Source organism: Myxine glutinosa, chromosome 1 (genome assembly GCF_964187855.1).
Source record: "Myxine glutinosa chromosome 1, kmMyxGlut1.1, whole genome shotgun sequence".
Lineage (NCBI taxonomy): Eukaryota > Metazoa > Chordata > Myxini > Myxiniformes > Myxinidae > Myxine > Myxine glutinosa.
In genome coordinates, this window is record NC_136261.1 from 254775032 (window position 1) to 254801897 (window position 26866).

The 26866-nt window shown below is 44.2% G+C and overlaps 1 protein-coding gene across 2 annotated transcripts in view; it reads left to right on the plus strand.

The window, feature by feature from the left end:
• LOC137436458 (uncharacterized) overlaps positions 1-26866 on the plus strand; it is a 201201-nt gene that overhangs the window by 89089 nt on the left and 85246 nt on the right. For both annotated transcript variants that reach the window (XM_068130265.2, XM_068130255.2), the window contains exons 4-12: positions 11945-12190; positions 12350-12410; positions 12795-12925; positions 13024-13143; positions 13295-13408; positions 14231-14344; positions 17143-17253; positions 18283-18329; positions 19240-19413. In XM_068130265.2, coding sequence (XP_067986366.1) covers positions 11945-12190; positions 12350-12410; positions 12795-12925; positions 13024-13143; positions 13295-13408; positions 14231-14344; positions 17143-17253; positions 18283-18329; positions 19240-19413 — 1118 coding nt within the window. The remainder of the gene's footprint in view (positions 1-11944; positions 12191-12349; positions 12411-12794; positions 12926-13023; positions 13144-13294; positions 13409-14230; positions 14345-17142; positions 17254-18282; positions 18330-19239; positions 19414-26866) is intronic.

Consider the following 26866-nt stretch of genomic DNA (forward strand, 5'->3'; position numbering starts at 1 on the left):
ACACGGAGTGGGTCTCACACATGCACACACACGGGGGAGTAGCACCACCTCTACCATCCCACTACACCATATACCATTTGCCATCACTATTTCTATTTGTTTACTAAACTTGAGCCTCTCGGTGCGCCCTAATGCATTTTCATCACAGCTCGGCTTTGAAAAACAGAGCAATGCATACTGTGGTTGGTTGTGGTGAGTACATACATCTCCTGCAGGTTGGGTCCGTCCGGCATTCGGATTCAGGGGAGGAGGTTTTGTCGGGCCAAGACTCCAGGCACCACCCCTATACAGGGCCTTGCGCTCCCAAGCGTGATTGCCCAGCCTTGCCCGGCTGGAGCGCCGCCACCGCAAGGGGGGGCGCCGCTCCGACCCCTTCTCCTTCCCCTCGAACCGGGCCGATCGCTTTGCCTAACAAAGCGCGGCACCGACTGTGCAGGGCGGAGCCCGGCGCGGATCGCACATGGCGGTTCTTGAGAAACCGCGGTGGCTGTGACCTCCGCTGGTCCCCGCAGCACACAAAGCCCATCACGGACCAAGAGCTCGCGTCGGCTATACATCGGCCTAGACGCTAACCCAGTTAACGTCGATGCCCGACTCGCATGTTCATACCACGCGTTCCTTTTCCCACTCGCACATCCAGGCGTCTCCATGCACTCCGTTATTGCACTTTCTCTTGCACACCACCCAGGCACACTCACACACTCCGTTACACACCTCTCTCGCGCACCTTCTTGCGCACACTCCCGGTACGTATTCCGTACCACTCGTGGGGGTGCACGCTTGCACATACCCACTCAGCGCACACCTACCCATGGGTGTGTAATCCCCTGTCGCACACCCAATAACGCGCTCTGGTGTGCTCTCCCACACACTCACCACAACCAACTCAGGTGTGCATTCTCGCACACTCGCCACAACCAACTCACTCGGTGTCTCACACTTCCAACCCACTTTCACACACTAACACACTCACTCTTCGACGCACACCTTTTTCTTACACGTGCACCATTTTCATTGACGCAGCGCACAAAGGACCTTCCACGAACGCCCGGGTGCCGTCTGGATCCCAAGCACGTGAAAAATCCTTTCGCGCCAAACACCTTCCCACAAAATATTTTAGCACCATATACTAACCTACTCACCTTGGCGCTTCCTCCTCTTTGCTCCACCACCTGCAAACTTTCATTTTGGTTATGAACCACGACATCACGATGCGAGCACGGACTTTGCACAATTTCCATTCCTTCCCTCGATGAGTGCTTTTCTAAGTCCGTCTCTTCCGCCCCAATTTCCACTATTGGTTCGATTTCTCTTCCCAGCCCAACGACCGCCGGCGCGCTCAAAAAATGTTCTTTTAATTCTGCGGCCGTTGGCTTTCCCATACCCCGGGTCGCGATTTCTATACCGGTCCACCTGGCTGCGCTTTGCTCAACTTCGCTCAAACCGTGCTTCTCAAGTCGCGTTACCTCGTCGCGTACCCGTGCAACCTTTCCGCCCGATCTGCGGTCAATGTTCTCCCAAAATTTTTTGTATGCGGTCACCCATTCTGTTTCCAAACCCTTCAATTAGATTTCCCATTGCATCCATCTTTTCCATCTCCTTACTCAATCCCTCTAATTTGGTTTTCCAATCATTTCCCATTTCCTCAATTTGGCTTCCCATCTCATTTCTCAATTCCCCAATTTGGTTGCCCATATCATTTCGTAATCCCCCAGTTTGGTTTCCCATTTGCTCCCCAAGTTTATTTCTCTGAGCATCCATTTTATTTTCCATCTGTTTACTATTCTTTGCCATCTCCATTTGTATGACTGCCTGTAGCTGTGCCATGAGGTCCTGCAGATCCCATCCCTCCCACTTGCACAGTGGGCGCAGCCCTCGCCACCATTTTGTGTGCCTGCAACCCCCACTACCGCACCTTCTTTGCTTTCCTCCATTACTCCCACTACCTCCCTGGGGAGGGTTGACTCTAACCCCTCTTCTACCTCTTCATTTCCCCCCACCAGTATCCGATCGCCTTGATTATCCATGGCACGACTCGATTGGGATGGTAATAAAATTTCGGCCGCTCTTAATTTTGACCCAAAAATTTTTTTTAGATAAGAAAATTTGGTTCGGGTCCAATCCCACTCCCAGACACCAATTGTTGCGGATTCGGGGGTCAGCTCTCCCCTTATCAAGGGGGGGGGGGGTTAATCCCCATGTCTTTAAGCTGGCCGTCCCCCAATCCTGGAAGCTATGACGTCACTTCCGGTCGTGGTAAGTAGGGTTGTAAGCCCAATTAGTCTTCTTACCTTAGTACTACCACCGGCCGTAAAGCGAGGAGATAACTCCCACCCGAGCCGCAGCGTTAATGGATACGCCGAGCGAAGTGAGCCGCGATTCGGGCCGTTAACAAATACTACACCCGATTATAGCGGTTCCGAAATCGTGCCACAGGTACTCAATGGGGAAAAGACAGACAATCGAATAAGAGGAAACCAGAGTAAGGGAAGAACAAAGAGTGGGTTTATTAATTATTTACAAGCAAAAGAAGAGGAAACGAAAGCATGTACAAGAAGAAGAAGAAACAAAAGGACACAGGGCAATCTTATCTATACAGTCTTTCTTACAACCCCGGACAAACATACACACTCACATGGGATGGTAGCTGGTAGGGGAGGAAGGTCCAGGCAGATGGATCCAGGCAGGTCGACCCCGTCCAGGCTCCAGGTCCGCGGGCAAAAAACGGCAGGCAGCTTCGCATGTCGTTGGCGCGCGACCGGACCTTACATATGCGAGGGGCTAGAATGCTGCGTACGTATAGCGTGCCAAACGCTCTCTGACCCGATCAATCAATGTCCGTATCAAACAGGCAGTTCGTATCAAATGGAGCACTCCTGGATCAGTCCGTTAACAATGGAGTTCCCTTGCGCAGTCCGTTCCGAAACAATGTGCTCGCTCGCCCGACCTCCGCGCAGTCCTTTATGATCAGCATCCCTCCGGCGCAGTCTGTGATAGGGCTTGGCACATGCGCTTATATAGTGCGCTTATAGATCAATCCGCGCTTCATAGTCACGCCCGCCAGTGAGCTCACCTCAGCCCTGGTTGGTTAGCGAGGGCTCACCGGGTCCGCCCTTGACGGCTCGTTGACAGGGCCGCGCCTCGTTCTTGGGGCTCCGCCCCCTTCTTCTCCAAGCTTGACCGTGTGCGTAATGGCGTTTCCTGAGCGAACGCTGAGGCGGCTGCGGCTGGCAGAGGCGCATAAAAGAATTGGGAGAGGTTGGCAAAATGGCCAGAATGGATTGGGACCTATCTTATTTGATTAATGCAACGCAGATTCAACTATTGGGAACACAGCCTTATCTGAAACACATACTAAGGGAATAACTGAAAGTCCTATGGTGTCCTACGTGTTGCTGTGGCCTAACTATGGGTGCAACCTTTAACCCTTTTAAATGATGGAATATTATTTACAAGTATTTACAAAGTGAGGGGTTCTAAAAACCGCAACAATATTATTCCATCGTGTTTCAAATCGTGATATCAACTTTACGGTTTTCTTTAGGAAAAAAAATTGAATGATTTTGTACCTCTTCTTCAGCTTAGAACTTCAGGGTAGACGACATTGCTGATAAAAGTTCCTTTTCTCTCTTTGAAGTTCTTGGCAAACATTTTTATATTGTCACTGCAGCCAACGTGGCACCATGGCATTATTTATTTCATTGATTCATTCATTCATTTAATGATAATTAACCCTTTGAGTACGGATGACGTCCAGTGCCGCAACCCACAAACGAAAACGTTTCGTGTACGGATGACGTTACGACACGTCATCGACTATACCTACAAATAGATCGTCAATATGTGGTTGCATTCCCGTACCAAAATGCCAAATTATTCCCATACCGGGGGTTTTTATCAAAAAAAATTCCTGTACTCAAAGGGTTAAACATTATTCTTACGCACATTAAAAGTTCATCAAACACTAAACGTTCATTAAATGATTACGAAAATAAAAACGAAAAACATTAAGAAATTACGTTCACACCGTCACATCAAACACTACCGTGAACACAAACATCGTCGCACCATCGTCACAATGAAAATATCGTCACAAACGTTAGGTTACGTAATTCAAACCGTGAACACATGGAATATTGGAGAGCCCATTGCCCAAACTATTTGTCTACAAATACTGTTTAGATTTTGATTTGTGTGTGATATGATTTAACGGATGTTTATATAAATCGGTTAAAATAACAAAAAGCCTTCAATTTCTGATATTTTGCCTATTCATTTGGACCTCCCAATTGAAGCACCACCCGTCGGGCGGGTACCGTTGCGAGTACACTACTCACAATAAGTTTGGGATATTGTGGGAGTGAGTTTATTTTTTTTTTATTAGGGTTAGGTTATTGAAATCAAGAATACTATTTTTTCACACATTAATTACCATAGAATTAGGACCAACAACTTTTTTTCAACATAACTAATACACAAAATCAACCACACCGAAGAACCTGCCAATATCCCTAACTTATTGTGAGTAGTGTAATCAAAATGTACCTTTGTTTGTTCAAAAAGTAATTTACAGTGCATTCAGAAAGTATTCAGACCCCTTCACTTTTTTCACATTTTGTTACGTTGCAGCCTTATGCTGAAATCGTTTAGATTCATTTTTCCCTCATCAATCTACACTCAATAGGAGGATATTGACAAATCCCTCAAGATTTCGTAATATTGACAAAGAGAAAACAGTATTTTAGAAGGTTTTGCAAATTTATTAAAAAGAAAAAACTGAAATATCACATTTACATAAGTATTCAGAACCTTTGCTATGACACTTGAAATTTAGCTCAGGTGCCTCCCATTTCTCTTGATAGTCTTTGAGATTTTTCTACACCTTGATGGGAGTCGACCTGTGGCAAATTCAATTGATTTGACATGATTTGGAAAGGCACACACCTGTCTATATAAGGTCTCACAGCTGACGATGCAAATCGAAGCAAAAGCCATGAGGTCGAAGGAACTGCCTGCAAAGCTCAGACAGGATTGTGTCGAGGCACAGATCTGGGGAAGCCTACAAAAATTTTTTTGTGCTGCATTGAAAGTTCCTGGTGTGTAACCCGGTTTAGAATAGGTACACCGTATCCCTGCGTGTCGTAAGAGGCGACTAAAATGGTGGGGTCAGGAAGGGCATCTGGCCATAAAAACATTGCCTCAAAAAGCGAACAATGACAATTACGACAAATGGGCAGGATTCAGCCCGAAGTACCCCGTGCGGGACTCACTCCCGCTTCAAAACTCAAGGTGGGGAACCCGATCGAAGCAAGGGTGGAAATCACTCCATTTATGGCGACGAAACGTCTGATGCCCGACGTGGAGATCGGTTTCTGAGGTTTGGGACATGGAATGTAGGGACAATGACAGGGAGATCAGGAGAAGTGGTGGAAGTATTGGTCAGAAGAAGAGTGGACATATGTTGTGTGCAGGAGACGAGATGGAAGGGAAGTGGTGTGAATGGTGAAGGGTAGGCAGGGACAGAAATACAAGTTTGTGTGGCAAGGGTGCCCAGAAGGCGTGAATGGTGTTGGTGTCCTGTTTTCTGAGGAGTTTGTACACAGTGTGGTGAGTGTGACTCGTGAGTGAAAGGTTGATGATGAAAATGATGATTGGAAAGCTCTTGGTGAACATCATCTCGGGATATGCTCCGCAGGTTGGTCAGAGCGATGAAGAGATGGACAAGTTCTGGTGTGCAATAGAGAAGCTGATGGAAAACGTGAAAGATGAGGAAGTTGTTGTGGTAGGAGGAGACCTAAATGGACATGTGGGAAGGAGTATGGACGGTTTTGAGAGAGTGTTCATGGGGGTTATGGATATGGTGTGAGAAATGGAGAAGGTGAAAGGATTTTGGAGTTTGCTGATGGAGCTGATTTGTTGATTTGTAATACTCAGTTCCAGAAAGAGGATAATAAGCTTGTTACATACACATCAGGTGGGTCGACGACAACCGTTGACTACCTGCTGGTGCGTAGGCGAGAGGGGGCACCTCCGGGACACAAAGGTGATCCCCGGGGAGGAGGCTTTTTCACAGCACCACTTGGTTGTCTGCGACATAAGTGGAAAGGTGCGAGGAGAGCTTGGCGGGTGAAGTACCAACCGAGAATGAAGGTGTGGAGGTTGAAAGAGGTGACAGTGAGGGAGGCATTAAAAGAGAGGCTGAGTATGGTAGAGGATGATGTGGTCGAGCTTGAAAGTGGTTGGATGTCAATGAAAGATAGTCTGTTGGGAGCTGTTGGTGAGGTATGTGGATGGACAAAAGGACCAGCGAGGCACTCGGAAACATGGTGGTGGGATGATGAAGTTGGAAGAAGATTAACGAGAAGAGAAAGAAGTTCAAGGAGTGGCAGAAGGCGAAGGGTATGGGGGCAGAAAAGGCACAGCATGAAAGTTATAAGGCAGCCAAGAAGGCTGCAAAGAAAGAGGTAGCAAAGGCGCAGGAGGCATGTAGGAAAATGTTTGGAGAACGCTTGGATTCGGAAGAGGGTCAGAGAGCGGTATTCAGGATTGCAAAGCAGATAGCGAAAGAGGTGTGATGTGATGAGGGTGAGTTGCTTGAAGGATGAAGTGGGACAAATCGTTGTGGACCTGAAAGCCGGGACATGAAAGCCGAATTGGAGTTTGAAAAAAGCACCTAAAGGACTGAGAAACAAGATTCTGTGGGCTTTCATGTCTTTCACTGAGGAGAGGCTTCCGTCTGGCCACTCTGCCATAATGCCCAGATCGGTGGAGTGTTGCAGTGATGGTTATCCTTCTGGAAGTTTCTCCCTTCTCCACACAGGATCTCTGGAGCTCAGCCAGTGACCATCGGGTTCTTGGTCACCTCTCTTAAGGCCCTTCTCCCCCGATTGCTCAGTTTGGCCGGGCGGCCAGCTCTAGGAAGAGTCCTGGGTGTTCCAAACTTCTTCTATTTAAGAATTATGGAGGCCTCTGTGCTCTGGGAACCTTCAATGCAGCAGAATTTTTTTTTTTTTGTAGGCTTTCCCAGATCTGTGCCTCGACACAATCTGTCTCTGAGCCCTGCAGGCAGTTCCTTCGACCTCATGGCTTCGTTTTTGCTCTGATATGCATTGTCAGTTGTGAGACCTTATATAGACAGGTGTGTGCCTTTCCAAATCATGTCCAATCAATTGAATTTACCACAGGTGGACTCCAATCAAGGTGTAGAAACATCTCAAAGATGATCAAGAGAAATGGGAGGCACCTGTGCTAAATTTCAAGTGTCATAGCAAAGGGTCTGAATACTTATGTCAATGTGATATTTCAATTATTTATTTTTAATAAAGTTGCAAAACTTTCTAAAATCCTGTTTTCTCTTTGCCATTATGGGGTATTGAGTATAGATTGAGGGAAAAAAATGAATTTAAACGATTTCAGCATAAGGCTGCAACATAACAAAATGTGAAAATGTGAAAGGGTCTGAATACTTTCTGAATGCACTGTATACGAGCATCCCATTTCAAGTTTTCTTGTATTGTCACACCAAGCACTTTGATTACACACTGGATAACTGAGTGTTATTTTTAAAGAATGTTTGATGTTGCACTGGCTGCTTTGTGAAGGAAACCGTCATCGTGTAACATTTTGACGCATTCAGCTTCATGTTATCAGATGTCCAATTCTGAAAAGAAAGTAAGGATTGCTGCATCTGTGACTGTCGGGTCCCTTTACAACTTTCAACAAGGGTAAAATCATCCACGTATTTGAAATACGGGATGGGGCGTTTTGATCATTACCAAAAACAAAATTGGACCTAATTTTGTACCCTGTGGTAATCCAGCATGACTATTTTTCATATCTGATATGGTTCCCTTATATTTCACACACTGCTGACAGATTTATAAAAGGCTAATAATCCAGGAGATAATATATGGGTGTACTCCAAGATGAATCGGTTTACAAACCAGAACATTATGATCGATTTGATTGAAGGCTTTTGAAAAATCTGTAAGAACTACGGTTGATATTGATTTTGGATTATCAGCATTTTCATATAGCTGATGAAGCATTCCCATTAGATAATGACAAGTTCATAGCTTTCTTTGATTACCGTGTTGATTAGGATCTTTTTTTTTTTTCGATGTCCTTGAGGAGACATTTTGTAATAAATGATTCTGCAACTTTTGCGAAGTAACTCTTCAGTGCTATTGGTCTCAATTCCCACAAAGTCTGTGGTTAGGACTTTGGAATGGGTGTCGCTTCTGCAGTTCTGCATACTCCCAACGATCCGGAAGTTTCGCTTGTTCAAATGATGCATTTCGAACATCAGCCAGGGGGAAACTTAATTCATAAGCAATTTCGCTGATTACTCACACAGGTAGGTCTCCAGAAATGCTTGCTTTTTGCAATCCATAAAACCGAGATAGAAGTTGCAGGAGGCATATATCGGGGGAAGGGTATACAACAAATTATAGAGTGAAGGTCTTAAGAGCACAGTGAGCTCCATCATTAGGAAATCAAAAGAATATGGAACTTCACAGACTCTTCCTAGAGCTGGCCATCTGATGAAACTGAACCAACTGGGCAAGAAGGACCTTGGTCAAGGAGATGACCAAGAACCCAATGACCACACTGACAGAACTAGAGTTCCTTGGCTGAAATAGGAGAACCTGACGGAAGGACAACAGTTTTGGCAGCATTTCTCAAGTGTAGGCTTTATGGGAGAGTGGTCAGATGGAAGCCACACCTAAGAAAAAAGGCACATGGCAGCATGCTTGGAATTTGCAAAAAGGCATGTGAAAGATGGAGAGCATGAGGCAAAATATTCTGTGGTCTGATGAGACGAAAATTGACCTCTGGCCTGAATGCAAAGCACTGTCTGGCAGAAACCAAGCACAGCTCATCACCCATCTAACACCATCGCTAGCGTTAAGCAAGGTGGTCGCAGCACCATGCTATGAGGTTGCTTTTCAGCAGCAGGGATTGGGAGACTTGTAAGGATAGAGGGAACAATGAATGGAGCCAAATACAAGCAAATCCTTTAAGATCACCTGCTTCAAAGTGCAAAAAGACCTCAGATTGCAACAGATTTACGTTCCAACAGGACAATGACCCCAACAAACATATAGCCAAAGCAACACTGAAATGGCTTCAACCCAAGAACGTGAAAGTCTTTGAGTGGCCCAGCCAAAACCCAGACTTGAATCCCATTGAGTATCTGTGGAAAGACTTGAAGATTGGTCACTGATGCTCCCCTTCCATCTTGACAGAGCTTGAGCAAATCGGCAAAGAAGAATGGGAGAAACTACCAAAATCCAGATATGCAAAGCTGATACAGACGTACCCAAGAAGACTCAAAGCTGTAATCACTGCCAAAGGGGCTTATACAAAGTATTGACTCAAAGGGTTGAATACTTTTGTAAATTAGATATTTCTGTATTTACTTTTTAATTATTTTGCAGAAATTTCTAAGAAAAACAAATTCCACTTTGACATTGTGTTATATGTAGATCTATTACTGTAATATATTAGATCAGGTCATTCAAAAGATCAGACTGTGCCTGACCATTCGAAATTCCCTCTAATATTTACTTCTCTAAGGGTGTCGTGTGGAGGGGCAAAAGGATGTGGATGGGCAATATTGCATGTCTCAAAAACCCCTTGAAGGGTGGTATTGCTTTGTAATAACATTAATATTGTGCTATTATTACCTCCAACACCGAAGGTCTGTTTGTCTCTGTCTCTGAACAAAATATTGCAAAGTTGTGAACAGATTCAGACTAAACTTGGTGGATGAGTTGGTAAGGTTACAAGAACAAGCTGATTCGATTTTGGTTCAGGTGTGGATCAATATCTGGCCTAGCAGTGGGATACAAAATGTAAACTATTCAGCCTGGCAGAAGTATGCGCTCTACCTAGAGCCATTCTAGTTATTCTTTGTTTGAAGCGACCTTGTAAAAACGCCACGATAAACTTTCTTAATACAGATATACATCTCAACGCACAGTTCGTCCAAAGTGCAAATCACCTTTGGGGAAGGGAAGGGGGTGTGGGTGGGGGAGTAGTTTAATTTCTTCAACCCTGTTGTGGCCCTTAGTCCACCTGTCAAGTTTGGTTGCTATTGGATAAGTATCGACCGAAAGTATTGCAGTCAAAAAAAAAGTCAGACTCTAATTGCATATTTTAGTATGATGGTGAGCAACTTAAGTTCTTGTTGCTCTAACTTATTTCTGCACACCTTGACCTTCCTTCCTGCCACCCTTGTCTTTAGCTGGAGAATCACATGCCTAAGACAGTTGTTTGTTTTTTTTTGTTTTTTTTCTTTTCTTTTCTTCCCCCAACTACCAGCAATGCTCATTTCTGGCTCGATTTTATCTTTACCTCTTCTTTTATCACCTTGTCCTTTTCCATGCACACTCTGGTATATTTTACTTTTCTTTCTCATTCTCTCACTCTTTTGGGAAATACATTTGTTTTATGGTGTTGCAGTGTGTTTTCAACATTCTTCACAATTTTACAAAATTTGAAGTATTTGCATTAAAATTGACATTGGGGAATATTTTTGTACTTTGAATAATTTAACAGAAATTTTGGTCCAATGTGCAGTACCATTGGTTCTGGTTGTATTTGGAAATTATTTCCATGAAAATATCTTGAGTGGCTACTAGTTGGGCCATCTAAATGGTTTTGGTTGTAATTATTGCAACATGTATTTGGCAGCATTAAATGCTGGTATGAGGTGGCCCTGAGCTTGCAAAATGCTCTTGCAACGAATTGCCTTGTACAGTGTTTCTTCGGACTTGAGCTTCCATTTGCATGGTTCTTGATCGCATTTGTAATTGAAATCCAATCCCACTTCCTGCTGCTTCAGTCTTGATTTTCAGTTTGTTTTAATTATCCAATTAAATTGTCATGCCCTTGTAATGCCCAGCAAATAGTAGCTTTTTTAAGCCTGTTTGCCCTGATGCATCATGGTTTGGCCTTGCACTTTGCTGCAGCATGGGTATTGATCACAACATAAAGACAAGGTGGATGGACAGAGGTTATGTTTTTGGCCTTGTCTTTTTGTCTGTTTATTACTTGCAAAATCGAAGATTCTTGAAGTATATTGGTCGGTTGCGTTTGTCTGTCTGTCTGTTTCTCTTTCTCTGTTTGTTTGTCTGTCACCGGCCTACAGGTCACAATTCTAAACCGATCGTCACAAAACTTCACCAAGTTGTCTAGGTCGTCCCAATTGAGAAGCCTATTGATTTTGAGGTCGAAAGGTCAACGGTCAACTTTTAAAAGTCATCAATTTTCATCCAAAAAGCCATCAATTCTCAACTGATTGACTTGAAAATTGAACAGCATTTGCATATCGAGTCACTAAATTGGGAAACATACTATTTATGAGGTCAAAAGTCAAAGATCAACTCGAGGTCAAACTTCTAAAATCATCATTTTTCATCTGAAAAATCGTCACTTTTCATCCTATTAACCCGAGCTTTGATCAAGATTGTAAATTTTAATCTTCATGAAATGGACAATTTGCTGTATCAATGGAAAACTTTTGGGGGTGGGGTGTGCGGATTTTGCAAGTATCGTGCTATGCATGACGTCTTCTTGTTTGTCTTTTTGTCTGTTCGTTTTTGTCCATCTATGTCTATGCGCACGATATTACAAAGTTATGGATGGATTTGGAGTACAGGTTTGCTGTTTGAAAAGGATTAATTGATTAGATTTTGGTGAAGATCCGGATGCATATCAGGCCTAACAGTGGGAGACCAAACGTAAACTGTTCAGCCTGGTGGAGGTATACACTCTACCTTGTGCTGTCCTAGTTTTCCATTGTGTTGATCGAAAAATGAGTAATACATTTTATTGTGCTATTGGGTTTGCATTGCTTAAAGATGGCAGTAATACTTGTCACATTGATTTGTGGGTTGATTTTTGGTAACTTCGACATACTCTACTATTTGTTCTGCAGAGCTGATTGAGCGGGCAAAGCATTCCAGTGTTCTGTTCCCGGGACCAAGGTGGCAAAAATTAAGTCACACAGGCCCAAGGATCCGGTTATCATACAATGTGCGCGTCATTTGCGACAAGAACTACTATGGTTCAAACTGTACGCGCTTGTGCAAACCACGTGATGACTACTTTGGACACTACGAATGTGATGAGCTTGGAAACGAGATTTGTCATAAAGGCTGGACTGGTCTGCACTGCAAGAAAGGTAAGCAGTTAGTGGGGTCTCATATCTTGCACCAGCACTTTTTGACGGTCTTCAAGGTGGATCATGCCCTCATAAATTTGATGCCTTTCTAAACTTTATTACGGGCATTCAGATTATGCCCCTTCTCGTGGATTTTAAAGTTTGTTTTTTATTCAACAGCAATTTGCCATCAGGGGTGCAATGTGCAGCATGGCTATTGTTCTTATCCAGACACTTGCAAGTAAGTTTATCTATTTGTCATGCTCATCTTTGTCTCATGCTGCTTCTGCTTCTGCTTCCTTGTCTTAACTTCCCTACGATTTTTTTTCTCCCACTCTTCCTTCACATCCCTCCATTTGCTGAATCTTTTTTCAACATAAATGCATTTTTCCTGGTTGATGTAATTATGTTGTATTATTGCCCTCTCCCCTTTAACGCAAGGTTGACGAAAATAGTTAGTTTGTTACTGTTTATTATACAACATATTATACAATATGTTGGTGAAGCTAGTCCGGATCCAGCTAGTTTATTATACAATTATACAACCCACAATATTTTTTGTTATGCTTGTTTAAAATGGAAATAACTGCAATTGTATTTATTTTTTTGTGAATTGCAATAACAGGTGCCAATATGGTTGGAGTGGAGAGGTTTGTGATCGGTGTCTCCCACATCCTGGCTGTGAACATGGCACCTGTGTAGAAAGCTGGCAGTGCCTATGTGAAACCAATTGGGGTGGTCTGCTTTGCAATAAAGGTAGCAAAGCCACCTAAACCATGCCAGCAACCTTTTGTATTGTTCTCCAGGAGGTTTATTTGCTCTGGCATTTATTTGCATGTTTGCATTGCACTCAGATTTGGACTACTGTGGGAGGCATACACCATGCGAGAATGGTGGTACCTGTAAGAACTCCCAACCTGACAAATATGAATGCATTTGTCTGGAAGGATTCTCTGGCACCGACTGTGAAATTGGTGAGGATCTCAGTCGTTTTTTTTTAGGTATGCTCGTTTTGAGGAGTTGTTAGGGTGCTTCACATGTCCAACTGTGTTGTGTGTAACGGAGGCTAAAGATCGAGTCACAGCCTTTCTACTAGTACTAGCCATGATGGTCTTGTGTTTCCAGTTGACAGGCCTTGTGTGAGCAACCTTTGCCAGAATGGTGCCTCGTGTCGTGAACTTGACACTGGATTTGCTTGCCGGTGCCTTGCAGCTTGGGCTGGAATTACATGCAATGAAAGTGAGGCCTTTATATTCATTTTGTGTGTCCCATGTTTAACTATTTTTACCTCAGCCCCCAAAAGTGGATGAAGGTTGTTTTCACCCCTGTCTGTATGTCCATTTGTGAACAAGATATCTCAAAATGTTGTGGACGGATTTGGACGACATTTGGCAGAGATGTACTGTATGTGACAAGGCCGAAATGATTAGATTTTGGTGAAGATCCAGATTCGGATCCGGCTACTGGAATTTTTTAAGCGATTCTTCACCATTTGGAGATAGGGTCAAAAACGATACACCCGCAGGATATCTCAAGTTATGGATGGATTTGGACGAAACTTGTTGGATAGGTTGTGTGTGTAACAAGGAAGAATTTATTCGATTTTGGTGAAGATCTGCATATGGATTTGGATTCGAGAATAATTTTTTTTTTTTTAAATAGAGATTCTTCACCATTGGGAGATGGGGCTAAAACCAACATATAGCAGGATATCTCAAAAAGTTATGGACGGATGATTTTGATTAAATGTGATTCTGTATTGTGATTTTCTGGTCTACTCTGGGATATAAAACGTAAACTGTTCACCTGTAAAGTGTAAACTGTTATGCTCTCTACTGAGTGCTGTTCTAGTTTTTTTTTTTGTTGTATTTTATTATTCTCTGCACTGAGATTTCTATTTGTAAATCTCAAAATCTGAACAATGCAATTGGATGATGAACTTGTAGTCTTTATTGACCTGGGTAGCTGTGAATCTTGTTTTTTATTATGGCATTTGCAAAATGAATTCAACTTTCAGCTATTCTAATACTTTTTGCGTTTATCTTGTTCATTTGTTCACAGATGTTGATAAATGTTCATATAATACTTGTGCACATGGGGGTACATGCTTGAATGAATTTGGCGGATTTGTGTGCATTTGCCCTCCGCAATGGACAGGAAGAGCTTGTCAAGTTGGTACGTATTTCCTTTTCTTTTTCTGTTATGTGTTGTATATTTTTTTTATGTAAGGCATCTTTCTTTTTCTTCTGTATATAAAGTTGAAGCTCGTGGACAAGCTACATCATAGAACAAAGAACAGAACAAGGAACAAAGAACAGAACAAGGAACAATAAAGAGAGAGGTGGAAACCCACCAACAGGGTTGAGGGGCAAAATGGAGGGAGTCTTGGACAAATGAGGGATGTGGGGAACAATGGGGATTAGGGGAGAACACACTGGGTGGACAACATGGATATGGCTACAAACTCTCGGAAAGGAAAAAGTGGAAACTTGAAAAGAGCTGAGCTTGGGCAGAGTTAGCGGTGGTAATTTTTATTAGTCCCCTACCGGTGTACACCGGAGGGGACTATAGGTTTGCACTCCGTTCCTCAGTCCGTCAGTCCGTCCGTCATGCAAAGAACAGTTTTCCGGACTTTTTTTCTAAACTCTTAATGCTAATGATTTCAAACTTGGTACATGGTTTCCTCATGATAAGTTACAGATCAAGTTCGAACTTCACGACGTTTCGATCATTTTTGACAAAGTTATGGCACTTTGAACTTTGGTAATTTCCCCAACAGTTTTCCGGATGACAGACTGCCGGTAGGGGACATGTATTGCAGCGCAATACTCAGAATGCTTGTTCATCAAATGTTTTACACACTACACAAGAGTAACACTAGTATTAATTACACTATTGTCATTACATGACTGCAAACATTAATAAAGCAGTAGGCAATTTTCACGAAGGCCCCAAACAAATTTCCAAGCCAACTACTGCTGGTGGGAAAGCAATGGGTAATCAGTAATCACAAAGTATGATGTAAATGTGATGGTTCGTGGAATGTGATGAACTCTCCAACACCCTTGCTTTAAATGACTTTTACTCTGCCAAAGGATGGTGCATTTAACATGTGGATGATAAAACAACCACATCACATATGCTTTAGGAGCCATTAATTCATGTATGCAAGTGAGAGGGAATTTAACTTCCCTCAACCCCCACCTCACCAAACTACACTACTGCATACACCTCCTATAATAAAGAACACATTGGCATTCAAGTCTCCCCAAAATTGCACCACATTGCCAGAGCATGCTACAATTACTGTGCTGAACCTTAAAACATTTCAAACCACCTAAATTACAAGATTAAAAAACGATGCCAACCTTACCTAATAGTTGGGGGAGGCACATCGGTTCCAACAAAATACCACATAAATTATAAACAGCCATTTTGTTATTGTTTGCTAATTAGCCATTTAGAACGATTAGTTGTACAATAAATGCATAAAGTGGGGGTTAACCATTTATCTGAAAGCTGCATATGGTTTGCTGTCACACAAATTATACCCCACGGCACCCACCCATCTTGCTTCCTCAAAATCCAAAGTATAGATTCCCATTTCCGGGTCTATGCACGTTGAACCATGTCATTCATCAAAGCCAAGTGTTCCAGACCAGATCGGTCATGTTTTAGCTATATCTTTGGCCCTGTATTTCTGTTTTTATGTTTTGTCTAATTTTCCATATTAAACCTTACCTTGTTGTGTTGTATTGTTGAATTGGTGTCCCTGTGATTGGCTGACCAACTCAGCCAGATCCCATCTCGTTGGCATGCACATTCTGCCTAAAATCCAACACAGTGCGACTCGTTCAACTTCCTTTCTCCCAAGTATTGTCCTTTTAGTTTTTTCAACTTTATTCTATTCCCCCTCCATGCTTCAAAATAAAATAAACAAGCATTCTGAGTATTGCGCTGCAATACATGTCCCCTCCTGGCAGTCTGTCGTCCAGAAAACTGTTGGGGAAATTACCAAAGTTCAAAGTGCCATAACTTTGTCAAAAATGATCGAAACGTCGTGAAGTTCGAACTTCATCTGTAACTTATCATGAGGAAACCATGTACCAAGTTTGAAATCATTAGCATTGAGAGTTTAGAAGAAAAAAAAGTCCGGAAAACTGTGCTTTGCGTGACAGACAGACAGACAGACAGACAGACAGACAGACAGACAGACCGACAGACTGATAGATGAAGGGATGGAGTGCAAACCTATAGTCCCCTCCGGTGTACACCGGTAGGGGACTAACTAGAAAGGCACTGATTGCATATCCCTGCCAGGCTGACCAGTTTACATTTTGTATCCAGTGATGGGCTGTATCTGCATTCAGACATGAACCAAAATGTAATCACCTTGTTCTTGTCACACTCCCAACTCGTCCACCAAGTTTCGTCAGAATCTGGCCGTAAAGTTTGGAGATGTCATGCCATTTATCGTTTTTGGTCCTTTCTCTCAATGGTGAAGAATCACCTCACCACCATGACATACACTTGAAGGTTATTTGTAGGTGGCAGCAAAAGTTGAGGTTTGCAGCCGTCACCGCACCCACTGCCCACAGAACATCCACATTGCGAGTAATGTTCACAGGGTGAAGTATTAAATTTATCATGTAGCAAGTTTTGCCATTTCCAAGAGCATTATCATTTGTTTGATCCATAAGTCAAAGCTCGTGGAAGATGTAGCTTAAGACCAAAGTCAATCGCAGTCTGCAAAATAATTGTAAACTGGCAAGTGTCTTTGTCATTGGAACTTTATGCGCTCTCGTTCCAGCGATGGTTTTTCTTCTATTTTAGCTGACCTGTTGGTTGTAAAACTATGGTAAGTCAGATTGACGTATTTGTTGCAGCTGGTGCAACTGCCAGTTATTGCGGCATTGCACGATATAAGTGACCAAAGGGGATTATACTATTGCATCTTTGTGTGCTTGCTACAGATGTGAATGAGTGTGATGAAAATCCCTGCAAGAACTCCCAATTCTGCAAGAACATGTTTGGTGATTACTTTTGCAGTTGTCTACCTGGCTGGAGAGGAAAAAACTGTGACTGTGAGTTGGCCATTACTTCGCCAGATTTGTAAACCCCTGACATATTTCTAAAAATTTGAGGGGTTTGGTGAAAGGCAGGCCAACTTTAGGGTGTTGATTCTGGTATGTTATAAAATGTTCCCTTGAAAATATTGGGCCACATTTTTAACTAATTTACCAGTTTTTCTTCCACTTCTGATTCTTCTTCCTCTTCTGCTTCTTCTTTAGGTTAAATATGGCATTTGCATAGGTCTTCATCCAGTAGCTTTTCTTCCCAACTAAACATTCTCTCCAGCTCAACTGCCTTGTCATCCTTCATCTCATTTATTGGATTGTATGCTCAATTATGTCATTTCATTCACTGCTTGTCCTTCAGGATGACAACCTGTCACGATCTCATTTGTCTCTACTCTCCCAATCGATAAGCTTTTGTATTCATTCATTAACCCTATCCTTTGTTTACCTGCAGATATAGCTACTCACTGTTTATCCATATGTCTGACATGTCACGCCACCTAGGTCCTGATGTTCGATCTGCTGAGACACAGCTCTGCCACATGCTTTGACCTTTGTATTAAAGAACTAAAAATTCCGGTGATGGTTTTGAAACTGGGGTGGTAGTTTGTGAACCTGTTTCCCCCAACCCTCCCTCTCCCCCCCCCCCCCCTCCTCATTTGTGGAACTGTCTTTCAGAGATGGTTCAATCGCATTCCTCTTTTTGTATGCAAAAAGTAAGCAAGGATTAACTCGAGAGGTGTTTTGTAGTTTTGAAAAACCGACAATTTGGAAGCGATGCTGATATTTTTGGAAGGAAGCAGTAAATTTTTGATTTGTGTACAAGGTAGAAGAAACAGCATTACCTGGGTCCACGTGGCATTGTTTCTTTATTTTACCGAGGTAAAACGTGCTGAGTAGCTCGTATTTGATTTTGTTTGAGAAGTTTATCTTAACAATTGTTTTTTCTGGTGCGTAATTGATGTATATATTTTGAGCATGGTAAAAGGAGCAGTTCCGAGTGTAAGCATCATTATTTTGCTTGTCTTTGCTTAGATGCCGACCCCTGTCAGGGGCAGTGTTTAAACGAAGGGACGTGCAAGGTAAATACCACCTGCTGTTCATCCTGTGTATATATCTCTGGTTATTTTGATTTCCATGTGTCGTGTTTGGAGTACAGAGGTGTATTTTTGATAGCTTTGTTTTTTTTCATTGCAGTGTATGTACGTTTAAATATTGATAATCAAGTGTTCTAAATATTGTAATGAATTTCTTATTTGCATTACTTTAAAATCAACTTCAACTCTGCTATGCAGGGTCACTACCCCAAAGGCATGCATAGTTTTGTTGACATGTTTTTATTTTGAGTTAAAGTGATGAAGTGGGCTCTCCAAAAGGGACCGTGTGCAATTCTTATTTGGATTGCCAAAAGTTTCGATTGGCACCAATGTTGTTTGGCAGTTTTGGACTCCTCTTGCTTGTCAGTGACAAAAACAGTTTACTTAAAGCTTGAGTGAACAGCTTAATATTTACATCTGTCTGAATGAATGAATGAATGATCGTTTTAAGGCCATTTTCCCCGCTAGAGCGGGGGTTAGCCTTGCGGGCCCCATCACAATCATGGTTCCCTGTTCGAGGCAATGTTTTTATGGCCGGATGCCCTTCCTGACGCCAACCCTTGGTCGCCTCTTACGATGCGCAGGGATACGGTGTACCTATTCTAAATCGGGGTACTCACCGTGATCATTCATCCCAGCAAGCTGGTACTCAATTTGCTGACATCGGAAGGATGACAGGCTGAGTCAACCCCCCTGGTGTTAATTTAGCGATCGACAGGGATTAGAACCCAGGATCCTAGGATCCCAAGCCGGCACCCTAACCGCTAGGCCAACACCAGGCTAAACTGTCAACACCTGTCTAATGTATGCAAAAACAGCATGAATGAAGGAGGATTTCTTGAATGATTTTAGAAAATTTAAAATTTGAACAATCTGATTGTCTTTTTGTTTATAGCAATTGGAGGTTGGTTACATCTGCAAATGCAACTCTGGCTTTACGGGTGATCACTGTGAGGTGTTGGTGAGTGGGTGCGCAAGCACTCCATGCCAACATGGAGGAAAGTGCCAGTCATCCTCTTCTGGCTTCCACTGCCGTTGTCTCCCAGGGACTTCAGGCAAGCTTTGTGAAGTGAGTTTCTGTATGTGCCAGTCTGCCCACCAGCAGAAGTTCAGGGTGAAGTGGGTAAACTGAGGGTGCACTTTTAACCTCAGCAATTGCCTCGTCATGCCAATCGAAATGGATTTCTCATTTCTTTAACATAACTTGGGATTTGTGTAACATTGTGAATTAACGTTTTCTTGATTTGATGGGAATATGCAAAGAGTAAATTGTCTTGCATGCTCCTATGAAAAATGTTTATTTGTAATATATTGATAAACCACCCCTGTATCTGTAGTCAACGTACTCCATGTTATTTCAACCTGGCAATTTCCTCACCATTTCCAAATTTCTTGGAAATTTGTGTTGTAATTGGCTCTTGAAAGGCACTTCCTTGCCAAATTTGAGCATTGCTGGTCATAATTCTCAAGATTTTGCCTTTCAAAGAGTTTACAATTTCCTTTGCCTCATGGAAGGTGAATCCAACTGAAGGCAATCTCAGTTCCTTCCACCAAGCATGGAACAAGTGTGTGTCTACCCTCAGGAGTGCCAGGAAGCACTATCTCTCTACTCAAGACTGAACTCTCAAACCTGTCTCCTTCCTCCAAATCCTGGTGGTGTCTGGACAAATCTGTTTCTGGTTTGTTCCCCCTCCACCCCCTCCCTTACCTCAAGTGGCTACACAGTTGACACCGCAAGTGACAAAGCCGAATGCCTAAACTCTGTGTTTGCCTCAAAGTCTTGTGTCCAAAACCCATCTCTCTCTGTACGCACCTTACCCAGTCGAACCCAGCTGCTCCTCGACTCTGTGTACCTCTCTCCTGACAAGGTGGAGAAGTTTCTGTCAAACCTCGACACTGATTCTGCAACTGGACCAGACGGCATCAGCCCACGGATCATAAAATCCTGCTCTGCCGCTCTTTCACACCCTCTCTCTATTCTCTTCACCCTCTCTTTTGCTCAAGGTCATCTGCCATCAGTTTGGAAATCGGCCAACATTACCACTTTACACAAAAAAGGTGCAAAAACAGATCCTTGCAACTACAGACCAATCAGCCTGCCCCCAATTGTCAGCAAAGTCATGGAATCCATCATTGCTTCGGATATCAAATCCTTCCTCTTCGCCAATGGCTTGATCTCTGATCATCAATTTGGTTTCAGACCAGGTTACTCTACTCTGGACATGCTGCTTCTGCTGTCTCAACAATGGATGGAGGTCCTCAATTTCAAACAGGAAATCAGAGCTGTCTCCCTTGACATATCACGTGCCTTCGATACAGTCTGGCACCCTGCTCTGCTCACCAAACTCTCCTAATATGGTATCGATGGAAATCTCTATGCATGGCTTGTGGATTTTTTGTATACTGAATCGAGGCTCGTGAAAGAGCTAACATTTACTTCACAAACAAATCAACGAGACAAACAAAATATATAAAAAGAGGGAGCGGAAGACAAAATGGGGAGAGAAGGGGAAGCACACAAACGCAACATTTGAGAGCAGGGAGATGTGTGGGAGGGAGAGGGCTTGGGGGGAGGAGGCGTGGGAAGGGGGGGGGGGTGGTAGAAGTATAAATCAAGGACACCAAGGACTTCCAGGACAGAAGTTGGTATTTCAAAAAAGTGGAATTGGGGTGAAATTAGCGGGGGTAGAAAAGATCAAGGTTTTGAATGGGGGAAGATAAGAGATGGTGGTGAACAGCTGTTTTAAAGACCTGGAGTGTGGAGTGGGATTGAAGAGAGGGAGTTTGTTCCAGAGGTGGGAGAAAAGAGGAATGAAGGAGTGAAGGTGAGCAGAGAGTCTTGATTTTGGCAGTTTAACCATAAGAGGGTTGCAGGCAGATCTTGTGCGACCTGTTGGAATATTTGTGGGACAGAGCCCAGAGAGAGCTGGGGGGGCAAGGCCAGAGAGGAGTCTGTAGAAGACAGAAAGACCACCAACCTGCCTGCGGTGAGTGAGAGGCCCTTGGAGTTGGCTTCATCGTGGGAGATTCCAATGATTCTGAACGCTTTGGTTTCAACAGCGTGAAGACGAGCAAAGATGTGAGGCAGGAGCACCAGCCCAGAGGGGAGAGCAGTATTCCATTGAGCTGCAGATGAAAGCCTTGTATGTGGTGAGGAGCTCAGGTGTGCCAAGGAAGGACTTCGCACGACGGAGGATGCCCAGTCGATGACTGGCTTTGGAGGCCAGATTTGAAATGTGGTTTTCCCAGGAAAGATCATGGCAGATAGTGAGACCCAAAAGCTTGAGTGACAGAACTTCTTGGAGAGCGTTATTCAGAAAGTGGATGGGAGGGTTGTCCAGTCGTTCTTTTCGGAGAGACGTCGTAAGAGTGTGAGTTTTGTCAGGATTGAAAGACATGTTCCACTTGTTTGACCAGTCTGTGATTTTGTCCAGGTCTTCAGAGAGTGAGGAGGCTGCAGACTGCCGATCTGAGGGAAGAGGAATGGAGCGACAGAGAGTAGAGTCATCAGCAAAGAGATAGAGGATTTTCAAGAGTCAGAGAGATCGTTGATGAAGACCAGAAAAAGCACAGGGCCCAGAACACTGCCTTGGGGAACTCCAGCCTGAACAGGAAGAGGAGATGAGAGAAACCCATTCAGGGCCACACGTTGACTACGACTAGAGAGGAAGTCCGCCAGCCTTTCGTGGAGATTTCCATGGATACCAAAAGAGGAGAGTTTGGTGAGCAGAGCGGGGTGCCAGACCGTATCGAAGACACGTGATATGTCAAGGGAGACGGCTCTAATTTCCTGTTTGGCATTGAGGACCTCCATCCATTGTTGAGAAAGCAGAAGCAGCATGTCCAGAGTAGAGTGACCAGGTCTGAAACCAAATTGATGATCAGAGATCAAGCCATTGGAGAAGAGGAAAGATTTAATATCTGAAGCAATGATGGAATTCCATGTCTTTGCTGATAATTGGGAGAAGGCTGATTGGTCTGTAGTTGCTGGGATCTGTTTTTGCACCTTTTTTGTGCAAAGCGGTGATGTTGGCAGATTTCCAAGCAGATGGCAGATGATCTTGAGCAAAAGAGGGTGAAGAGAACAGAGAGAGGGAGTGAAAGAGCGGAAGAACAGGATTTTGAGACCCGTGGTTTGATGCCATCAGGTCCAGTTGCAGAATCAGAGTCTAGGGTTGACAGAAACTTTTCCACCTTGTCAGGAGGAAAGGACACAGAGTCCAGGAGCAGCTCGGTGCGACTGGGTACGGTGGGTACAGAGAGGGATGGGTTTGGGACACAAGATTTAGAGGCAAACACAGAGTTGAGGCATTCAGCTTTTTCACGTGTTGAGTCAGCCGTGTGGCCATTTGAGGTGAGGGAGGTGAGGGAGGGGATGGAGGGGGAACAAACACCAGAAACAGATTTGACCAGATGCCACCAGGATTTGGAAGAGAGAGACAGATAAGAGAGTTCGGTCCTGAGAACGGAGAGATATTGCTTCTTGGCTCTCCTGAGGGTGGACACACACTTGTTTCGGGCTTTGTGAAAGGAAATGAGATTTCCTTCCGTTGGATTTGCTTTCCAGGAGACGAAAGCAAGTTGTTTCTGGGCAATAGCCTCACCACAAGATTCCGTGTACCATGGATGGGAGGAAGGGTATGACGACTGAAGACGAGATGGGATAAATCTGTGCATGAGAGAGAGAGCAATTTACTTTGGAAGAATTCCCAGGATGAGTTGATGTCAGAGGTGGTAGAGATGGAAGACCAGTCCAGATGATTTATGGCTGCTTGAAGACCGTGCCAGTTGGCCTGAGTGAAATGCCAGACTCGTCGACGCTGAGGAGGCTCTCTGAGAATGGTCAGAGATTTCCACTTTAACAAGCACATGATCAGATGAGCCGATTGGAGCAGAAGAAGAGCAGCAGACATTTTCAGGTAAGTTAGTCATAACCAAGTCCAGAAGAGAAGATGCTCCATTGACTGAGATCTGGGTCGGGAAATTGACAGATTGTGTCAGTCCCAGTGAGTCACAGAAGTCCTTTGCTGAAGAGCCATGGCTGGTGAGAGAGGTACCCACACCCAGCCAACTGGCATGGTGACAGTTGAAATCACCACATATGAGGAAGAGAGAGTTTGGATGGGTAGATAGAAGTTGGTCCATATTATCAGACAGCGAGATGTAGATGGAGTCATCACTGTTTGGTGGACGGTACAACACACATATGAACAAAAGGTGGGAGCGAAGGGGAAGCCGTAGCCAAAGGTATTCCTGGGGGTGAGGTGGAGAGAGGGCAGTGCAGGGCGAATGAGGAAGAGTTTTTTATAAAGATAGCAACCCCACCTCCAGGACGAGGCTGAGGTCTAACATACCGGAGGAGGGAGTAACCTGGGAGATATACTAAGGAATCAGAGACATCATGAAGGAGGAAAGTTTCTGTTAAGCAGATCACGTCTGGTTTGTCAGAAGCAACCTGCATGGAGAGATCAGTCAAGTTTGAGTGAAGGCCCCGGATGTTTGAGGTCCATACTGTTAAAGAAGAGGAAGGGGGAGCATCGGATATATAACGGGGGGGTGGTGGGGGGAGCGGTAGGGTAAGATGTGGAAGAGGAGGAAGAGGTAGAGAGAGCTGTTGAAGGTGTCAGAGATTTCAGAATAGCTTGGAGAAAGGGAAGAATGGGGCGGACAAAAGGTTTGATGGTGATTGGGTGAGGCGCAGTGAGGTGTTATTTGAGGAGGGGGAAGAGTGAGGCAGAAGGTTGAGGGAGATGAAGTTGGAAGGGGGAAGAAGCGGGGAGGACGCTTTGAGGAGGAGGGTTGAGAGGGGAGTCTCGGAGGGGAGGAGCGAGGGAGAGACTCTGAGGGGAGGGGTGTGGGGGTAGTTTAGGAGGGAAGGGGCAAGGGGGGAGATTTGAAAGGGATGGGTGATGGGGAAGATTTGGAGGGGAGGGGCAAGGGGGAAGATTTGAAAGAGATGGGTGATGGGGATGATTTGGAGGGGAGGGGCAAGGGGGTAGATTTAGAGGGGAGGGGTGATGGTGAAGTTTTGGAGGGGAGGGGTGATGTTGAAGTTTTGGAGGGAAGGGGTGATGGGGAAGATTTTGAGGGGAGGGGCAAGGGGGAATATTTGAAAGGGATGGGTGATGGGGAAGTTTTGGAGAGAGGGTTGATGGGGAAGGTTTGGAGAGCAGGGGTGAGATTGGATTTTGAAAAGTGTACGATTAATGGGAAACGAACATTTATTGCAAAATGAGTTTCTTGAGACCTTCGAGTCAAAAATACGTTTGAGGACGCTGAAGGATGGGTGGAGTGCGGGAGAGTTTAGGGAATGTATGAAAGAGGCACTGTAAGAGATGGAATTTTTTTTTGGAATGAATATATTTGGTGAGCAAGTCGAAAGCATCCTTTTATAGAAGAAGAAGAAAAAGGTGTTATAGTATACGACAGAATACAGTTCTTCAGGGGACAGTTTAAACATTTTTTTAACAACGTGATCACGAACAACGTGGTCGAAGAACGAACTAACAAATAAGAACGAACAAACGGATAAGAACAGAGAAGGAAATATTTTTTTGGGTTTTTTTTGTTTGAGTTGAGATTTTAAACAAGGAAGTATGGGGTGAAAAGACCGGGAAAAACAGAGACCGAAAGTAATTGCAGCGCAATCGAAGAACCGCTGAGACAAAAACAAAGCCTCAAGCCAAGGTCGGACACGGTAGCCTACTACACTAGGCCTCAGAATACGCGACACGAACTAACCGACGATTCTCTACACAGGTATGAAAAACCAACACTGAGAATCCTATTAAAGACACCAATAGGTACACATACCGAAAGAAAGATAGTTTCGACAAAAACACAATTGTGAAAAATTACTTAACTTCGAAAGAGTGAGCCGCATGGACAGCTTTGAAGAGACGTGACCTCCAATCTTGCGCATGCACAGTGAATGATCCCACACGGCCACACGTTGACTATGACCAGAGAGGATTTCCTCTCTGGTCATAGTCCACGTGTGGCCCTGAATGGATTTCTCTAATCTCCCTTTCCATGTTCAGGCTGGAGTTCCCCAAGGCAGTATTCTGGGCCCAGTGCTTTTTCTGGTCTTCATCAATGATCTCTCTGACTCTCTGGAAAATCCTCTATCTCTATGCTAATGACTCCAGTTGCTGCTGCCCCATTCCTCATCCTTCAGATCGGCAGTCTGTAGCCTCCTCATTCTCTGCAGACCTGGACAAAATCAGACTTGTCAAACAAGTGGAACATGTCTTTCAATCCTGACAAATCTCACACTCTTACTATGTCTCTCCAAAAAGAGCGACTGGACAACCCTCCCATCTACTTTCTCAACAATCTGCTCCAAGAGGTTCTGTCACTCAAGCTTTTGTGTCTCACTATCTGCCATGACCTTTCCTGGGAAAACCACATTTCCAAGCTGGCCTCCAAAGACAGTCGCCGACTGGGCATCCTCCGTCATGCGAAGTCCTTCCTTGGCACAGCTGAGCTCCTCACCACATACAAGGCTTTCATCCGTAGCTCAATGGAATACTGCTCTCCCCTATGGGCAGGTGCTCCTGCCTCACACCTAGCTCGGCTTCACGCTGTTGAAACCAAAGTTTTCAGAATCATTGGAATCTCCCGTGATGAAGCTGATTGTGAGGGCCTTTCACTCACTCACCACAGGCAGGTAGGTGGTCTTTCTGTCTTCTACCGACTCTCGTCTGGCCCAGCTCCCCCAGCTCTACCTGTGCTCTGTCCCGCAAATATTCCTACAGGTCCCACAAGATCTACCAGCAACCTTCTTCTGGTGAAATTGCCAAAATCAAGACTCTCTGCTCACCTTCACCCTTTCATTCCTCTTTACTCCCGCCTCTGGAACAAACTCCCTCACTCACTTCAATCCCACTCCTCCCTCCAGGTCTTTAAAACAGCTGTTCACCACCATCTTTTATCTTCCCCCATCCAAAACCTTGATCGTTTCTACCCCCGTTATTTCACCCCAGATCCACATTTTTTGAAATACCAACTTCTTTCCTGGAAGTCTGAGCAGTGTCCATGTGTTGTATACCTCTCTCATCCCCCCCCCCCCCCCCCCACTCCCCAAGTCCTCTGCCTCCCGCAGATCTCCCGATGTCCCTGTCCTCTGCTGTTGAAATTGTGCTTTCCTGACCCCCCACCCCCCATCTTGTCTCCCGCTCCCTCTATTGTATGTTTTGTGTGTCCGTTTATTATTATAATTTTTGTGATTAATGTAGCTCTTACACGAGCCACGTACGATCCTGTATACAAAAAAAAAAGAAAAAAAAAAAGAAGATGGCTGCATCTCGTGCCTCTTCAAATTGTCACAGGACATGTTCTTAACCTGTCATTTTGGGACATGAAGAGTATACTCTGGTAACAAGGCTGTTTCTCAATCCTGGAAAGAAGCTGTGAAGCTTCTTCGTGCTTGAAATAGCATTGGCAACAGTGAGATAGTCTCCCCACCAAACATTTACCATTCCCGAAACTTGTCACATGGGCCTTTCCCACTTCATATGGCA